The sequence below is a fragment of the Lathyrus oleraceus genome, chromosome 4 (assembly GCF_024323335.1).
Source record: "Lathyrus oleraceus cultivar Zhongwan6 chromosome 4, CAAS_Psat_ZW6_1.0, whole genome shotgun sequence".
Lineage (NCBI taxonomy): Eukaryota > Viridiplantae > Streptophyta > Magnoliopsida > Fabales > Fabaceae > Lathyrus > Lathyrus oleraceus.
The window spans coordinates 84,244,393-84,263,837 of NC_066582.1; the positions used below are offsets into that span (position 1 = coordinate 84,244,393).

General features: G+C 37.1%; 1 protein-coding gene across 3 annotated transcripts; it reads right to left on the minus strand.

Annotated features, from left to right (window-relative positions):
• Window positions 1-1,361: 1,361 nt before the first annotated feature.
• LOC127073550 (TBC domain-containing protein C1952.17c) lies at window positions 1,362-5,181 on the minus strand. Of its 3 annotated transcripts, none has more exons than XM_051014726.1 (9): window positions 4,641-5,181; window positions 4,417-4,509; window positions 3,174-3,278; window positions 2,910-3,065; window positions 2,726-2,824; window positions 2,506-2,634; window positions 2,114-2,293; window positions 1,931-2,027; window positions 1,362-1,831 (listed from the first exon to the last, which is right to left on the minus strand). In XM_051014726.1, exons 1-9 carry the CDS (start codon window positions 4,980-4,982, stop codon window positions 1,767-1,769), a joined length of 1,266 nt encoding a protein of 421 aa, XP_050870683.1. In that variant the 5' UTR covers window positions 4,983-5,181; the 3' UTR covers window positions 1,362-1,766. The 3 variants fall into 3 exon arrangements, with proteins under 3 accessions (XP_050870683.1, XP_050870684.1, XP_050870682.1); XM_051014727.1 differs by having other exon boundaries at window positions 1,362-1,784; window positions 1,911-2,027; XM_051014725.1 differs by having other exon boundaries at window positions 1,911-2,027.
• Window positions 5,182-19,445: the final 14,264 nt, after the last annotated feature.

Here is a 19,445-nt window from a genome sequence, read left to right on the forward strand (position 1 = left end):
TGGATCCACTTGAGAATCTTATTGATGATTCCATTGAAGAAGAAGGTTGCACTATTCTACTCCTTATGCATGTCTCTTTAGCAATTTTAGAAGTCAGTCTTACAATATAAAAATAGAATTTTTCAGAAAAATCACTAATCTCATTATACTATTAGTAACTCACAATATTATTAATTACAATTATATTATTAGTAATATATATTAATAAAAATGTTAGCAAGAGTTACAATTTTATGAATATTTCTGTTAAATCCTATGGATTTAGTTGGGTAGGTAATTTTTATCTAATTAATTAAATATTATGTCATATTTTAATATTATTTTATTTTTTAAAAAATTTAAATATTAAATAAGTTTTTACTAAAAGTATCAATAACAAACTAAAACTCATAGAAACCAAAGAATTTATAAAAAAAATACTTCTATTTTTGTTTAATAGCCTAGTGGTTGGAATCCGCGTTTATTAAAGATGAATGAGTAGAATATCGTAAATTCAATCCTAAGCTCCTTCATTTGATATCCTTATACAACTACAACCGAATTGTCTTAACGAGATAAAAAAATACTTGATTAAATTAGTAGAATACTAGTACATCATAACAAAATAAATTTAATGTCGTTAAAATGGAAAATGAAGAATGCAAGAACAAATTCACAATTTAAGAGAACAAATTTCTTTATGTATTGTTACAGCCTAAGTAATTGTTAAATGTGCAATAGATAGAAACTGGTATTTTGGTTTGAGTCCATATCTAGAGAAAAACCAATTAAAATGGCACCAAGACAACGATGTTGAATCTCATAGCTCACAATGTTGGATCTCAATCATCTCAAGGCTATTGTAACTACACTCTTCCAATTTCCGTTGTTCAGATGGAAAGCTACGAGTTTCTGTTCTTCCATCTTCAATGATGGCACCATCATTATATTCCAGTTTGTCAGATCATGGCATTGGTGTGCCGGAGCAAACTGTTGTTGCACCACAACCACTATAGGTGACAAATAGTCGTTGGGAAACCGAGGTCGTAGAGCTCGCAGTGACGCTACTTTCTACCAAAAAATTAGAGGATGAGTCACATATATGGTTAGAAATGGATTTTCGTATTCTTTGTAGTTTAGTTCATTCAATTTTCAATTCTAACTTTACACCCTAGTGTTGGTTTTGAAACCACTACTGTTTTCTCTTTTACAGGGATTGTGGAAACAAATGTATTTGGGTGAGGAAATAACAGATGATTTGTTTATAAGTTCTTGCTTTTTTGTTTGTTTGTATCTTCATTTGTGTTCTTGCTATTAATAGCATATGATCAAGCTGAAATGAGTTTTTGGTGTTGATGCAGTGTCAATTTCAACATCAATGATTATGAAGATATACAACATGTTTTAAGTATTCAAACAACACACTCAAAGGATATAATACTGTTCAAGTAGTTTCAATTATCAAAAGTTACATTAATTTTGCCAATAAAAAGCCTTATTCTTTCTAGTGGCATGCCAATATAGAATTCAGCGCTGCTTCCTGCTCATGAACTCCATTCTAAATATCTACAACAGACGCGCTGAGTGCTATGCTTGGTATAAAACATTCCTTTTCGAAATTTCAACTAAACTTCAATAAAATCATTTGAAAAATGCCCTCTGTAATAACTCAAAGGGACAAAAAATAAGAAGACGTGTCGGGACTAATATCCTGAGCTACCTGGAGGAGGTATTCTAAGTTAATATCATCCGGATAGTGTTGCAAAAGCTTTATATTAGCCACAAAATCACCGCTTAGTAGTCGGCTTTTGACGCAAAGTAGCATTGCGCAACAGATCCGAAGAAGCATATCCTGCAAATACATAAGCATCCATAATAAAATTTACAGCAAGAATATTGCCAAAGAGTTCAATAGAGAAAGAGAGAGAAACCTGAACACCAAAAGTATTACTCAGAATTGTATCCCATATTCGCAAGATAGATTCAAACTTGAACTCCTGAGTGAGTAACAGTGTAATCCACCGGAATGCATAGAATTGTGGTTTAACCTGCTCATGAGATTCTATGGCATGAGTTTTAGATAAAATGGAACTACTGTATGAGCTGTTGAATTAAAAATGTTGAAAGGTTCTACCTTTGATGTAAATTCAAGATGATGCCATAATTGCTCATCATTTACTTTAAGTATATCTGAAAAATGAGAAAGTGTAGCAAGTATGCCGCTTGAACTGTTGTCCAATTGTTGACAGAAATGATCCACTGAGTCGCCTAAGATTCGAACAAAACAAGAAAAACTATCTGCTTCTGCATTCTCCTAAGAGGGATAAAATAAAGCAAAAAGTAAATACTCAAATTGAAATTTTCAAAACACAAGTTAGAACCTCTTTTAACCATTAACTTTAGTATCCTGCTAAGTAAGTATGTATTGATCTTTAAACAAACCATGTATTCACCTTATCCAATGGAAACAAATAAGAGACTGATGCATATCACATGATTAACAGTTTCTAAGAAGAAAGTGCTTACAGCATTTTGCTTGTCAGTATCAGTACTAAATACAAAGTATATAGGCGCCAAGACCTCATTCATGCCTTGCACATAACAAATTGCAGGATTTGATTTCGCAAACAGGAGAAGAATATTCTTCATCGCTTCCTATTGACAAAAGTATCGATAAAAATTTCAGTCAGAGGTGAGCCCCCTAAGATCTATTACTTAACACAGGGAGCAGGGGGTATTTATTTACCCTATTTTTTCGACTAAAAGATGTCTCTGCTGAAAAGAAAGGCATGTCTGGATGAGTACGCTGCAAATCTCGATCTATTTGTTCCACTATCTCTGTATGCTAGAAAATGAACAATTGGTGATAAGCATCAACTTCATTATCCCAAAGGTGTCTAAAGTAACTTTGAAATGGAGAAGATACTTACCTGAAAATACTGTCTCCAAAGACTTTCCTTATCGAGGCTCAAAGGGTGATCTTCCACAGAAATTTCATGTCGCCTAAGGAGGCCATCAGCATTATTATTGTCCTCATGCTGCTTAGTGGTGCTTAAGTGTTTAGGTTCCTTCCAGATATGCTCTGACTGTCTTGGATTCAACAATGTGATCAGTGAAAGAAAAACTGGAGCTTGGTATGTTCAATATAGATATGGCAACTCATGTTAAAATTGTGCAAACCAGCCGTATATTACCGGATTCAGGAGAAGCTCCTCTTTCATGGAAGCATACTTTTGCCTATTTTCCTTTAATTGAGTCTCCCATAAGTCATGAGATGAAGGTAAGTAGCCCAAGAGTAGCTGGTTATGGAAATCATAACAGGACAATCAGCTGCTTGTGTGAAGACATAGCCACAATCAAAGCGTTTTATACTTTTGCAAAGGGGACATAAATCTACATACTTGCTAGTCTTTTTGTTTATTGTAAAAGCAAAATTTATTAAACAAACAAAACAAAACAAAACATAAGAAATGCTAAGATTAGCACTAGATAGTCTTTACACCATATTACAACACCGTCCATATCGGGGTTGGACAACAACACTTTTTGTAGACATCAGAAGCACAAGTTTACTTACTTTGTCTGCTCCTACTACTGAAGCACTTCGCAACATCAACACTTCCTCCACCTGCTCCATATCTCTCTATGCTGCTCGTTTGATTTATTTCTCCAAGCTCCTCTTATAATATGAATTAAGCACAGCACAACTCTCATACCCTCTCCCATGTATATCAAACAATTCATATATGTTCTATTCATCATAAATACAATCCTATATTGCTATCTTCGGCAGCCCAGCGTTTTGACCCACCATTTCTTTGTTCCATCAACAACACAGCAGGCCATTTGCTTGGAATGATTTCCCCTCTTCTCCACCTTATTTGTGCATGTCCCCCCTTCATTAACTAAATTAGTTTGACATTATAGCACCCCAGCAAATTCAATAAACTCAAATTTTTATACCAATGGTAGAAACCTACATATATATTAAAGTAACATAAACCAAACACTCCAACTTCAACCGATGCCCTGCCACTACTCACATATCTCCAATTCTAATTTTAAAGTCTTTTCTTTCTCCACTCCTGCGGTTTAATTCCGTTTTGTTAGTCTAATACAGCATATCTAAGAACGGACACCGGAAACACAACATTGATAATAATTTGAAAAATAAATAAATAAATACAAGTACAAGTGTCGATGTCAGTTTGAGACACCGACACTGACACGCTTTTTTTCAGAGGTGTCAGTGCTATAACTAATATAATACTACTACCAAATGGTGGTATGGAATTCATAAACAGTTCATAAATATTTCTCCTCATTATTGTAAGTTGTCAAAGTGCTAAGGTATCATGTTCTCACATTAATATGCAAAATGAGCACCAAAGTTGAAAATTCAAATAAACTAAACGAACATGATAGAATTATCATTACCTTCCAAGCGGTTGCACGCAAACCTCCTCCATCAGGAATCCCAGTGGTAGCAATTCTTCGCAACTTTTCCAAATTAATCTCCCTCCGAGAAAGCTAGATAAACAAGAAAAAGCTTAAATTACACGAAATCCTAACAAAATAAATACATAATCCACATTTCATTCCAATTTTTTGTGACCTAATCAATTTAATTTAATCAAATCAAATACAGCCACAACTCTAACCTCGAATTCTAGATCGGATCTTTTCTCATCCAACGAAATAGATTTTAACACCGAAACAGAAGTCGAAGCAGCGTCTTTATTCGGCTTCTGCCGAATTCTTTGATCATTTTCATCTTTTTCCTCATCCATAGCTTCACCTCCATCGCCGCTCTCTCTGTGAAACCCTAACGCGCCGGGTTTAATAGCCTCCAGCTCTTCGCCGGACTCGACTTCGAACTCGGATCTCTCGATTTCATTTCCTTTTTCGTCCAATCCGGCGACCATCACCAAGGTTCCAAGGCGATCGGGAAAGATCCTCCCAGGCTTGTGGGAGGCTGGAAGCTTGAGCTTGTCTTTGAGCATGGCGGATGAGGTAGTTGAAATGGCAGAAAATGGAATTCGGAAGCGCGAGAGAGAACGAGTAGGTTCTGGTTCTGGTTCTGAAAATTCTGTTCCTTCTCCTCTTCCATGATTCAGATATCAAGTTCAGTTACTCGGAAGAAGAATGGCGGTTGGAAGGAAGTAAAGAGTTGAATGGCAGGTAGGCGCCAAAACACTATTTTACTATTTTTTTTCTTTAGAAAAATGACAATTTAAAAGTGTAATAGTAGTAATGTTTTTTATTGAATAGCTATTCTAATTTCTCATAAAAATTACATCCTCTAACTTTCATTCAAATTTTGATTAAAGTTACTCTAACTTTTCCTTCCCCTAAAAAAACTCCTATTTAATTCTTACAAAATTTATGATGGTCATGCTAGTCATTTGTTAATGTTTTTAAATAAAAAAAAACAGTTTTTCTTACTTTTGAATCTAACTCGAATATCATGATATTATTTAGGTCACAATATTATTTATGTCACATGTATTATTAAAAATATAAAGGACATTTAGGTCCTACATTAATTTTTATTTGAGATAGATTAGTTCCGCAATTTTTTTTATAAATAAAATTAAAATTTACACATACCTTTTTGAATTTTAAAGGATCGACACAATGGAATAACATCACAAGACCTAGCAAAAATATAATGAGTCATTCTCAACTACACAGCCATAGAAGAAAGACACACATATTCAAAATTGAATTAGTACGATCCTCAATAGAAGAACCAGTGAAATCAACCCCAAGCTAATCAATATGTGTTTTCGTTGGCTTTAGCGAAATATTTTTACGCCGATGACTTTGACAAAAAAAATTGAATGACATATGCTTATCATTTTATATGAAAAATAAGATTAAAAAAGTGGAACAACATGTCCCTATGTCATTGTTGGTTTGGTTTAAAAAACTATTAAACCATATCAATATGACTAAGAGTGTAGATTTCTCTAACCTGATTTTTGTTTTGTGTATTACATCATCTTCTTTGGTGGGTGTATCTCCTCTTCAATTTTTTGTATTTGTTATTTTTTTTCTCATCACAGTTATAAATAATATATTTAATGACAAAATTTTCATCTCGTCCACCAAAAAATCGAGGTCAAAGAATCTGGAAAACATCATATATATATATATATATATATATATATATATATATATATATATATATATATATATATATATATATATAATTTCGTCTCGTCCACCAAAAAATCGAGGCCATTTTGGTACTGAAGGTATATATAATTTCGTTTCACATATGTGTTTGGTTTTTTTCACAAAATATATAATTTAGGTTCTGTTTAAAAAAATACAAGTTAAGAAGAAAAATATATATATAAAAAAATATATATTTCATATAAACAAGGGTTTTTCCCTCGATTGAAATTTTCAACTGAGGTAAAAATATTTCCTTTTAACAGATTGTTCACATATTACCTCGGGTATACAATTGAACCTAAAGTAAAGGTGGAGTTTTCCCTCTCGGTTGACATATCCAACTGAGGAAAAACGTTGCACGCTTTCAAGTTTTCACACCGACATTAGCCTGAGGGAAAAAGTAATGCACTTTTAATTATACCCTACATTACCTCCCCCACCCAATTAAGGTGAAAAAACCTTTTAAACCTATATATATATATATATATATATATATATATATATATATATATATATATATATATATATATATATATATATATATATATATATATATATATATATATATTATAAGTTTATGCGCGGTCTCTAAGAGGGAGGTGAATTAGATTTATTGAACTTTTCTCAATTTGAAGTGTTAACACTGATTTTGTTATTTTTCAGAAATGATATGAAAGTAAATATGCTGAAAAATAAAGGTAGAAAGTAAAAGTCACAATGATATATCTTGGTTCCCTCACAATCCGAGAGTACTCCAGTTCCCTCACTCATTGTGAGAGATTTTCCACTATGTCAGATCTTTGTACAAGTCTGCCACAAGATCTATCCTACAATCTTCTAACATAAGTAACACAATCAATAAGGACAATCCCCTTATGATCTTTACAAAGTGCAACAAGAGAACAATCCTCCCTTATTCACTCTCTTGCTTCCAGCTGTAAGACCCCAATTTTGACCCTAAGATCCCTCATGCAATCTCATCATATGCATTAGCATTGGGATCATACCTTGGCATCCTCCTTACCCCTCTTTCATTGGGTTTGTTTTGGGAGAGATCACCAAGCACCATGTGATTGTATCATACTTGTATTTTATCATCTCACTAACCAAAATACCAAAAATATGCCTTTGTATTTGCCTAACTCTTTTGTAGGTAGGGCATGATCACTATTGATCTATCAAGTTCACATCTAGGGTTTAAGACCCTCATTGCTAAGAGCACAACCAAGGAATGATCCACAATGGTTCTAGTCATCATATATGAGTATCAATGATATCTACATGTTATTTTGATCAAGACTTCTTCAAGAGTTTGGAGTTGGTTTACCTTGGAAACCCTAGTTTATCTGGGTATCTTGAGTAACTTCTTCAACAAGTTTCTTCATCAATTGACCAAATTTCTCAGGGGGCACTTCAAATTTCATCATCTTATGCATATATTATCTATCATGAGCCTAAAAAGTCAAGAGAATTGCAAGTTAGCAAGTTGGTTGATGGTGGTTGGCCAGATAAATTCATCTAATCAAAACTGGGTCCCCCTAGACCCTATCTCCTATAATTTTTGTCATATGAAAATGATTCCAAGAGAAAAGTTACTCTAAATTACATTCCAAACAACTTTCATGTTGAAGTCTAGAGCTAACTTTTCTTGGAAAGTCATTTTCTATGTTAAAACATTATAGGTCATTTTGTCTAAACCCTAGTTTCAAAGTCAACTTCCCAAGGCCATAACTTGCTCAATTTTTATGATATAAAAGATTTCCAAGTTTCACAATAAAATTCAAGGTGTCTAATACAACTTTTATGTTTGGAGTAAGAACTACTTCAACTTTTATGAGCATCTGATATGAGGATACATTATAGGTCATTTTGGACCAATACCATTGAACAAGTGATTTTCCTCAACTTCAAAAATGCATAACTTACTCATCCCAAATCCAAATGATGTCAAATTTGTGACTATTTTGAATTTTTTTGAAAGAGCTAAAACTTTGATGAATACACTTTTCTCATTTGGAGCTCACATAAAAAGTTAGCCAAGGTGGAATAATTGAACATATGGCTTGACACTTAGAAAATATTTTGGCATGTTGAAATTTCCAAACTTCCACCTCAAAATTCACCATGATAAAAGTTCCAAATGGAAAAGTGTTCAACATAAGAGTTGTTCCTCTTGATCTAAGCTTTCCAAAGAGTCCTAATTTATTCATTTTGGACAAAGTTTGAGGGGTCTGCGCATGGCTTAAATAGGGTTGTATCAGTTGGCAAGAATCATGCTTCAAACATTCAAATGTATTTGCCTTGCAATCCAAGCTTCATTCAGACCTCATTTCAATTGATTGTGGACCTAGTAGAGTTGCTTCATGGGCCTGCACACACCCATGCAAGCATGTACATTACATTGCGAATTTTGGAAATATTTTTAAGTGTGCAAATAACACTCATCTTTTGCTATAAATAGAGGTCAAATGCTTCAGTTTCAAGGACCTTGCGCGCCAGCTTTGAATCCCTAGCTCCAAACCCTCACCATTCAAAGGAAAACCTGATAAATTTCAATTGAAATTTGAGTTTGAATCTCACTGTTTGGAGATTCAAAAACTCCAGGATCCAAAGCTTTGCATCCTTCTTAATCCACTTCCACGAGCTCCATAAGCAAGATCAAGCAAGAACTGAAGCAAGAGAGATCCATTTCTACATAACATTGAAGGTATTTTTCCAGATTTTTCTTCTCTCCGATTCTCTCTAAATTCTCATCAATTCTCTTGGATCATTGGTTGTCTGAAGTGTAACACCCTTCTAAAATACCCCAAATATTTAATTAAAATATAACAACATATCAATCAGAGTAATATGCAATCAAGGGTGTCACACACAATATTTCACACTATTCGCCATAAATATTTAGTCATGCTCATTATTTAACTCAAAACATAAAGTATTGCACAATACGCAGCGGATAGAGATCAAATCGATCATTCAAACATGTAACATACTACATGTAAACTGGTTCAACAATCATTAACAACATAGTTAAAATGTTCCCTCCCGATGTTACATCTATCAGAGCATGACCCACTAAGGAGACTACACTAGACTCCAAGTATTCGCTTCTACGCAACTCATTTCTCGTTACCTGAAAAATAGTTGTAAGGGTGAGTTCCTCAATCGATATAACAAGCATTATAAAATATCATGTATTGTTAAGTAATTTGACACATTAATCACCCTAATCACAACATACAATCAGTAACAGCACATCAGCTCAACATCATACTCAACACCAACATAAAACACAAGTATAATCTCAAATCATACTCCATAACAACACAAACACACGTATAATATTGGAATACATCCATTCATATTATACGCCATACATACATTATGCAATGAGACTCCACACATGCGGTACCGACTATTCTTGAACATATAGTCCAAGCTCACCGATCCCTCCAGATACGGCTACTAAGCTCACTAGTCCCACTCATTTGAGACCTAGTGACTCACTCACTAATTCCTCACCATGGGAATTAGCTACAGCCCCGAAGGCTAGACTATGCACACTAATCATCTAGCATGCAAACATCAACAACAAACCCACAATGGTTCACTCACTAATTCCTCACCATGGGAATTAGCTACAGCCCCAAATGTAACACCCTTCTACCCAAACGACATATTTAAATAAATTATCAGAGTACAACATGTAGAAGAGTTTACATTTCTTACAACATAACAATCATCGCATCACAACATAAAACATATTATTTATTTTATTAAAACTTCGCAGCGGACAACAACACAATATTATCATTCATCATATAACAATTCATAATAATGTTTCAACATTATCTCAACAAAACATCTCAACATATTAGTCATCATAAACAACGTAAATAATAACCAATTATCTATCGAATCCCATAACCCCGGTGTCACATGACCAGAGCATTTGACTCGACTCTGTAGAATAACTCTACACTTATTCTTCAAACCTCAACAATAGCTACTCTTCTTTATCTGCACATTGCTCATCATAGATGAACATAAACACATGCAGAAGGGGTGAGAATTACATTATTAAATAATAATATAACGACAGAAATATAAACATAAATATATTTCACATATACCAACACAGCTCATCATAATCATCATAATCAACATGCTCATGAACATCAACAAAACAACATATCAAATGCAATGCACACACCCATGCATGACTCAACACGACTCGGTATACCCATTTTGTGACCAACTACAGGATCACCACTCCCAGATTCATCACCATAGAATCCGAGTTCCCCGCAAGGAACCAAGCCTCTCAACAAGCCCGGAGTCAACAACATCACTGGAACTCAGTCCGTTCATCACTAGGCATCGGCCTTTCATGAATGCATGCACACCAAGCATGCATCATAATCAACATAGCAACAACAGCATCATATAGTCATGTTATCATCATCATTAACACATTCTATCACAAAAGCATATCACATCATGCCACATAATCAAACACAGTATTAGCACAATCTACTAATATCTATACCACTCAAAGCAACGGGAAATGATCCCTCGTATACCATGCATCAGCTAAGTTACCTCGCTCAGCCTAAACAACCAAAAACTGCACAACAACGGCCCAGAAAAACCACAAGTCTGCCCATACGCGTATTGCCTATGCCCATACGCGTATTGCCCAAACCTGACCAAGTCCATACGCGTAATGTCCATGCCCATACGCGTATGCTACGCGTATCACATTCCCATACGCGTACCAACAGAGACCAAAACACGTTCAAAACATCATCTTCCTCCATACGCGTATTGCCCATGCCCATACGCGTATGCTACGCGTATCACATTCCCATACGCGTACCAACAGAGACCAAAACACGTTCAAAACATCATCTTCCTCATCCATACGCGTATTGCCTAGCGCCATACGCGTACCAGCCATTTCATACGCGTATTGCCTAGTGCCATACGCGTATGACCAGGAACCAGATTTCCAGATCTGCAATGGCTTTCTCTGCTACGAGATCTATCCAAATTCATCCTTCCACAGTCCCAATTTCACACAAAATCACTCATATCATCTAACACGAATCATCCCCTATTCGATTTCACAAATCCTAACATCATTACATATACTTTCTATGAATTCCTTCGATTAAAATCCCAATTTTATTCATCCAATATGTCACCATTTTCAGCATATTATCGTTTAATAAGGTTCAGACCCCTTACCTCTTTGGATTGAAGGAAGTTCTGAGCAGACTTTGGCCTTTTCCTCTTCCTTCTCTTTCTCTTCAGCGTTTCTCCCTTTCTCTGACTCTGAGGCAACAACACGTGAAAAAAAACTCTGAGTTCTCCCTTTTGGCCTCTTTTATCCAATTCCACTTTTACCCTTCCACTCTTCATATTCCATTTATTTTATTTATTTAATTATTATTAAAATAAATAACATCTCTAATAATGATAATAATTCCCAATATTATTTAATAATTCACTTTATCTTCAAATAATCATATTAAAATAATATTTAAATTATTCTGACGATAATCGGGGTGTTACAACTCTCCCCCACTTTAGAAGTTTTCGTCCTCGAAAACATACCTCAAGCAAATAGAGCTGGATACGACTCCTTCATCTGATCTTCACGCTCCCAAGTCAAGCTCTCCCCAGCTGGGCCTCCCCAAACAACTTTCACTAGAGCAATCTTCTTACCTCTCAGGGTCTTCTCTTCTCGGTCATCTATCCGAATTGGCAACACCTCAACGGTCAAATTATCCCTCACCTGGATATCATCCAACTGAACAACATGCGAAGGATCCGCAATATATTTTCTCAACTGAGATACATGAAACACATCATGCAGATTAGAAAGCGACGGCGGTAAAGCTATCCGATACGCCACTTCCCCAACCCTCTCCAAAATCTGATACGGACCCACAAACCTCGGAGTAAGCTTTTTAGACTTTAAAGCTCTACCCACACCTGTCGTCGGAGTAACTCTCAAGAACACATGGTCTCCCTCTTGGAACTCAAGTGCCTTTCTCCTCTTATCATGATAACTCTTCTGACGACTCTGAGAAATCTTCATTTTCTCCTGAATCATCTTAACCCTTTCAGTCGTCTGCTGCACAATCTCAGGTCCGAGTACAACACTCTCACCTGATTCATACCAACACAATGGAGTTCTACACCTCCTACCATACAATGCTTCATAGGGAGCCATACCGATACTAGCATGAAAACTATTATTATAAGTAAACTCCACCAACGGCAAATAACTATCCCAAGAACCACTCTGCTCCAACACACAAGCTCTCAACAAATCCTCCAAGGATTGGATAGTTCTTTCAGTCTGACCATCAGTCTGAGGATGATAAGCTGAACTCAACCTCAACTTAGTCCCCAACGCTTTCTGCAAACTTTCCCAAAATCTAGAAGTAAATCTGGGATCTCTATCAGACACAATACTGGATGGAATACCATGCAGCTTCACTATCTCCTCAATATACAACTCTGCCAACTTCTCCAAAGAGTGATTAATCTTTATCGGCAAGAAATGCGCCGACTTAGTCAATCGATCCACAATCACCCAAATAGAATCATTACCTTTCGTCGTCCTCGGCAATCCCGTCACAAAATCCATGGAAATGCTATCCCACTTCCATTCAGGAATCTTCAAAGGTTGCATCATACCTGTCGGTTTCTGATGTTCAATCTTTGACTTCTGACAAGTCAAACAGGCATACACGAACTTAGCAACATCTCTTTTCATACCAGCCCACCAAAACAACTTCTTCAAATCTTGATACATTTTAGTTGCGCCTGGATGGATACTCAATCCACTCCTATGGCCCTCTTCAAGAATACTCTTTTTCAATTCAGACACCTCAGGAACACAAACTCTACCTTTAAATCGCAGGATGCCATTCTCATCAATCTCAAAATTACCACCATTACCCTGGTTAACCATAGTAATATGATCAACTAGAGCGACATCAACTTGCTGACCATTCCGAATATCTTCCAGAATTTCACTAGTCAACTTCAGCATACCCAACTTTACACTATTAGCGGAAACTTCACAACCCAAACTCATATCACGGAACTGTTCAATTAACTCAAGCTCCCGAACCATCATCATAGACATATGTAGAGACTTTCTACTCAGTGCATCTGCAACTACATTAGCCTTACCGGGATGATAACTCAATTCAAAGTCAAAATCCTTCAGTAATTCTAACCACCTTCTCTGCCTCATATTTAACTCTTTCTGATCAAACAGATACTTCAGACTCTTGTGATCACTGAACACTTCGAATCTGGAACCATACAGATAATGCCTCCACATTTTCAACACAAATACAACAGCTGCAAGTTCTAGATCATGCGTAGGATAATTCCTCTCATGAACTTTCAACTGTCTAGAAGCATAAGCTACAACTTTACCATTCTGCATCAAAACACCACCAAGGCCCATCAAAGAAGCATCACAATAGACAACGAAGGACTCACCAGGATTAGGCAAGATCAACACTGGAGCACTGGTCAACCGCCTCTTCAACTCCACAAAACTCGCTTCACAAGCTGCATCCCACACATATACTTGACCCTTCTTAGTCAACTGCGTCAACGGCAATGCCAACTTAGAGAAGCCTTCAATAAATCTGCGATAATAACCAGCTAACCCCAGAAAACTGCGTATCTCAGTAGCAGACTTCGGAGTCTCCCACTGTAATACGGCATCAACTTTAGCAGGATCAACAGAAATCCCACCACTCGAAATCACATGGCCAAGGAAACTCACTTCCTTCAACCAGAACTCACATTTAGATAACTTTGCATATAATTTCTTTTCCCTTAACACCTGCAAAACAATTCTCAGATGTCCTGCATGCTCTTCTTCTGTCTTAGAATATATCAATATATCATCTATGAACACTACAACAAAATTATCAAGGTACGGATGAAATATACGATTCATATATTCCATAAACACACCTGGAGCATTAGACACTCCGAACGGCATCACAGTGTATTCATAATGACCATACCTCGTACGGAAAGCAGTCTTCGCAATATCATCTGACTTCACTCGGATCTGATGATAACCCGACCGCAAATCAATCTTACTGAAAACATGAGCTCCAACCAACTGGTCCATCAAATCATCGATCCTCGGTAATGGATACCGATTCTTGATAGTCACCTTATTCAACTGCCGATAATCGACACACAACCTCATCGTACCTTCCTTCTTCTTCACTAACAATACTGGTGCACCCCAAGGAGAAACACTTGGACGCACAAACTTCTTCTCAAGCAATTCTTCAAGTTGCTTCTTCAATTCAACTAATTCAGTTGCCGACATTCTATAAGGAGACATCGACACTGGACTCGTACCTGGTACTAAGTCAATGGCAAATTCGACTTCGCGCTCTGGAGGTAAATCACTTACATCCTCCGGAAACACATCCTGAAATTCACAGACAACAGGCAAATCTACACTTACCACTTTCTTATCCGCTTGCAGAGACGCAAATAAAGCGAATACCTGAGCTTCATCTTTCACAAAATCCCCCACCTGCCTAGCAGATAGAAATCTTGCCTCATCATTCTCACCAACTTCAGAAAACCGCACCGTCTTCCTATAGCAGTTGATAAACACGCCATAGAATTCTAGCCAATTCATTCCCAGAATAATATCAATTTGGTGCAAGGGTAAGCACACCAAATCAACCACGAACTCTCTCTCAAAGATCGTCAAATGACAACTTCGACAGACAACAGAAGTCTTCACAGAACCATTAGCAGGAGTATCTATCACCATACTTCCGCCTAGGGACGACATAATCACACCAATCCTGGTCGCACACTCATACGAAATAAACGAATGAGTAGCACCAGTGTCAACAATAGCAAGCAATTCAACATTATTAATCAAGCAAGTACCTTTAATCAGATTATCTTCTTTAGGAGCTTCAGTCCCACTCAGAGCAAACACCCTACCAGTAGTATGAGCTGCAGTAGCCGCCTTCTTCGGTTTCGAGCACTGCGAACTGATATGGCCTTTCTCGCCACAATTAAAACATGTCGGACCAGCATCCTTACATTCAGTAACTCTATGACCAGCCTGACCGCATCGGAAACATCTCAGCACTTTCTTAGTACAGCTATCAGCACGGTGGCCTGGCTCGCCACACTTGAAACATTTACCAGCTATGGGAGATCCTCCCCCACTTGGCTTCTTCTCATCTACTACTTTCTGCTTACCTTTACCATTCGGAGATGCATAAGGACTACCACGATCCTTATTCTTCTTCTCACTAAGACTCTTGTAGTGAGCAGTCCTAGCCTTGCTATCTTCATCAAATATCCTGCACTTGTTAACCAGTGTAGGAAACCTACGAATCTCCTGGTAACCAATGCCTTGTTTGATCTCGGGACGCAACCCGTTCTCAAACTTGACACACATGGATTCCTCAGCATCAACATCATTATAATGAGGACAATACTGCACCAGCTCCTCAAACTTCGAAGCGTAATCAGCAACAGACATGTTACCCTGCTTCAGTTCTAGAAATTCCATCTCCTTCTTACATCGCACATCAGCAGGAAAATATTTCTCCAGGAAGACCGTCTTGAACATTTCCCAAGTCATCTCAGCACCTGGTACTTCAATTCTCTGGCGAGTGTTATCCCACCAGTTTTCAGCCTCTTCAGATAACATATGCGTACCAAACTGCACCTTCTGTGCTTCAGTACACGTCATCACCCGGAAAATCTTCTCAATTTCCTTCAGCCAAATCTGAGCACCATCTGGATCATAGCGTCCTTTGAATGTAGGAGGGTTATTCTTCAGAAACCTTCCCAAATTCCTAAACTCGTCGACCGGCGGATTCTGCTGCGCCTGCATAGCCTGCGCCATAGCAGCCAAAGCCTCAGCAATCGCACGGTCATTTTCTCCAGCCATACTCTGCACAACCCAACCACAACCGTTAAATATCGACAGTGTCATTTACACTAATCGACCAACAGGGAAAACATCACATTATGACTCGACTGGACTGACAATGCTCTGATACCACTAATGTAACACCCTTCTACCCAAACGACATATTTAAATAAATTATCAGAGTACAACATGTAGAAGAGTTTACATTTCTTACAACATAACAATCATCGCATCACAACATAAAACATATTATTTATTTTATTAAAACTTCGCAGCGGACAACAACACAATATTATCATTCATCATATAACAATTCATAATAATGTTTCAACATTATCTCAACAAAACATCTCAACATATTAGTCATCATAAACAACGTAAATAATAACCAATTATCTATCGAATCCCATAACCCCGGTGTCACATGACCAGAGCATTTGACTCGACTCTGTAGAATAACTCTACACTTATTCTTCAAACCTCAACAATAGCTACTCTTCTTTATCTGCACATTGCTCATCATAGATGAACATAAACACATGCAGAAGGGGTGAGAATTACATTATTAAATAATAATATAACGACAGAAATATAAACATAAATATATTTCACATATACCAACACAGCTCATCATAATCATCATAATCAACATGCTCATGAACATCAACAAAACAACATATCAAATGCAATGCACACACCCATGCATGACTCAACACGACTCGGTATACCCATTTTGTGACCAACTACAGGATCACCACTCCCAGATTCATCACCATAGAATCCGAGTTCCCCGCAAGGAACCAAGCCTCTCAACAAGCCCGGAGTCAACAACATCACTGGAACTCAGTCCGTTCATCACTAGGCATCGGCCTTTCATGAATGCATGCACACCAAGCATGCATCATAATCAACATAGCAACAACAGCATCATATAGTCATGTTATCATCATCATTAACACATTCTATCACAAAAGCATATCACATCATGCCACATAATCAAACACAGTATTAACACAATCTACTAATATCTATACCACTCAAAGCAACGGGAAATGATCCCTCGTATACCATGCATCAGCTAAGTTACCTCGCTCAGCCTAAACAACCAAAAACTGCACAACAACGGCCCAGAAAAACCACAAGTCTGCCCATACGCGTATTGCCTATGCCCATACGCGTATTGCCCAAACCTGACCAAGTCCATACGCGTAATGTCCATGCCCATACGCGTATGCTACGCGTATCACATTCCCATACGCGTACCAACAGAGACCAAAACACGTTCAAAACATCATCTTCCTCCATACGCGTATTGCCCATGCCCATACGCGTATGCTACGCGTATCACATTCCCATACGCGTACCAACAGAGACCAAAACACGTTCAAAACATCATCTTCCTCATCCATACGCGTATTGCCTAGCGCCATACGCGTACCAGCCATTTCATACGCGTATTGCCTAGTGCCATACGCGTATGACCAGGAACCAGATTTCCAGATCTGCAATGGCTTTCTCTGCTACGAGATCTATCCAAATTCATCCTTCCACAGTCCCAATTTCACACAAAATCACTCATATCATCTAACACGAATCATCCCCTATTCGATTTCACAAATCCTAACATCATTACATATACTTTCTATGAATTCCTTCGATTAAAATCCCAATTTTATTCATCCAATATGTCACCATTTTCAGCATATTATCGTTTAATAAGGTTCAGACCCCTTACCTCTTTGGATTGAAGGAAGTTCTGAGCAGACTTTGGCCTTTTCCTCTTCCTTCTCTTTCTCTTCAGCGTTTCTCCCTTTCTCTGACTCTGAGGCAACAACACGTGAAAAAAAACTCTGAGTTCTCCCTTTTGGCCTCTTTTATCCAATTCCACTTTTACCCTTCCACTCTTCATATTCCATTTATTTTATTTATTTAATTATTATTAAAATAAATAACATCTCTAATAATGATAATAATTCCCAATATTATTTAATAATTCACTTTATCTTCAAATAATCATATTAAAATAATATTTAAATTATTCTGACGATAATCGGGGTGTTACACCAAAGGCTATGCTATGCACGCTAATCATCTAGCAATGCAACATCAACAACAATTCACAATGGACATATGCTCACACTCTAAGCCATACAACAGTCCATTCACAAATACAGGCATAATATATACATTCACAGCATTATGCATATCATCATACATCATCAACACATGTATCAACACATCATATCATGTCAAGTAATTAAACACAGTATTAGCACACTCTACTAATACCTATACTGCTCAAAACAGCGGGAAATAATCCCTACCACATCACACACTGATATAGGCAACCACCAATTAGGCACACAACATTTAAATTAACAATTTTTCCACACTGCAACAGTGTTAACCGGTTAACGCCCTGGGTTAACCGGTTAACGCAGCACAACACGCTTCCTGTCCCAAAACTTAACAGTGTTAACCGGTTAACGCCCTGGGTTAACCGGTTAACGCAGCACAAACAGCAATATTTCAGCAAACACAACAGTGTTAACCGGTTAACACCCTGGGTTAACCGGTTAACGCAAGCAAAACAGCACATTTTCACAATTCAAAACAGTGTTAACCGGTTAACACCCTGGGTTAACCGGTTAACGCAAGACAGAAGCTGTTCCTGCGCTAACTCAAGGCAGAATGCAGAATTCTCCGCATTTTCCGCCGTTGGAGGACTTCCGGACCTCCGATTCCAATTCCGTAAAAAGCTATACGTTCGGAATTTTACAACTAACCCAAACACAGATTCAATTACAGTCTAACACAACTTATCCAACATAATTTTCTCAGCATTCGTAATCCCAATTAGGGTCAATTCACGGTTTATCACTACCCATTACATGCTAACCCATAATACCCATTAAACGACGATAAACCCCCTTACCTGAGTTAATCCGGCAACTTTGAGCTTCAAGCTTTTCCGTTCTCCAACCCTTGCTCTCTAGCTCTTCTTCTTGCCCTTTCTCCACTTTCTCGATCGCTTCTCTGTTTCACGTGAAACTTTCTTTTTACCAATTGGGATTCTTTCTCTTATTTCCAACATATATATATTTTCCAAATAATAATAATAATAATCCAATAATAATAATAATAAAATTTCCAATTATTTAATTAAATTAATAAATAAATTATTAACTCAATTTAAATAATTATTTTATTATTATCGGGGTGTTACAACTCTCCCCCACTAAAAGAGTTTTCGTCCTCGAAAACATACCTTAAGCGAATAACTCCGGATAAGACTCCTTCATCTGACTCTCCA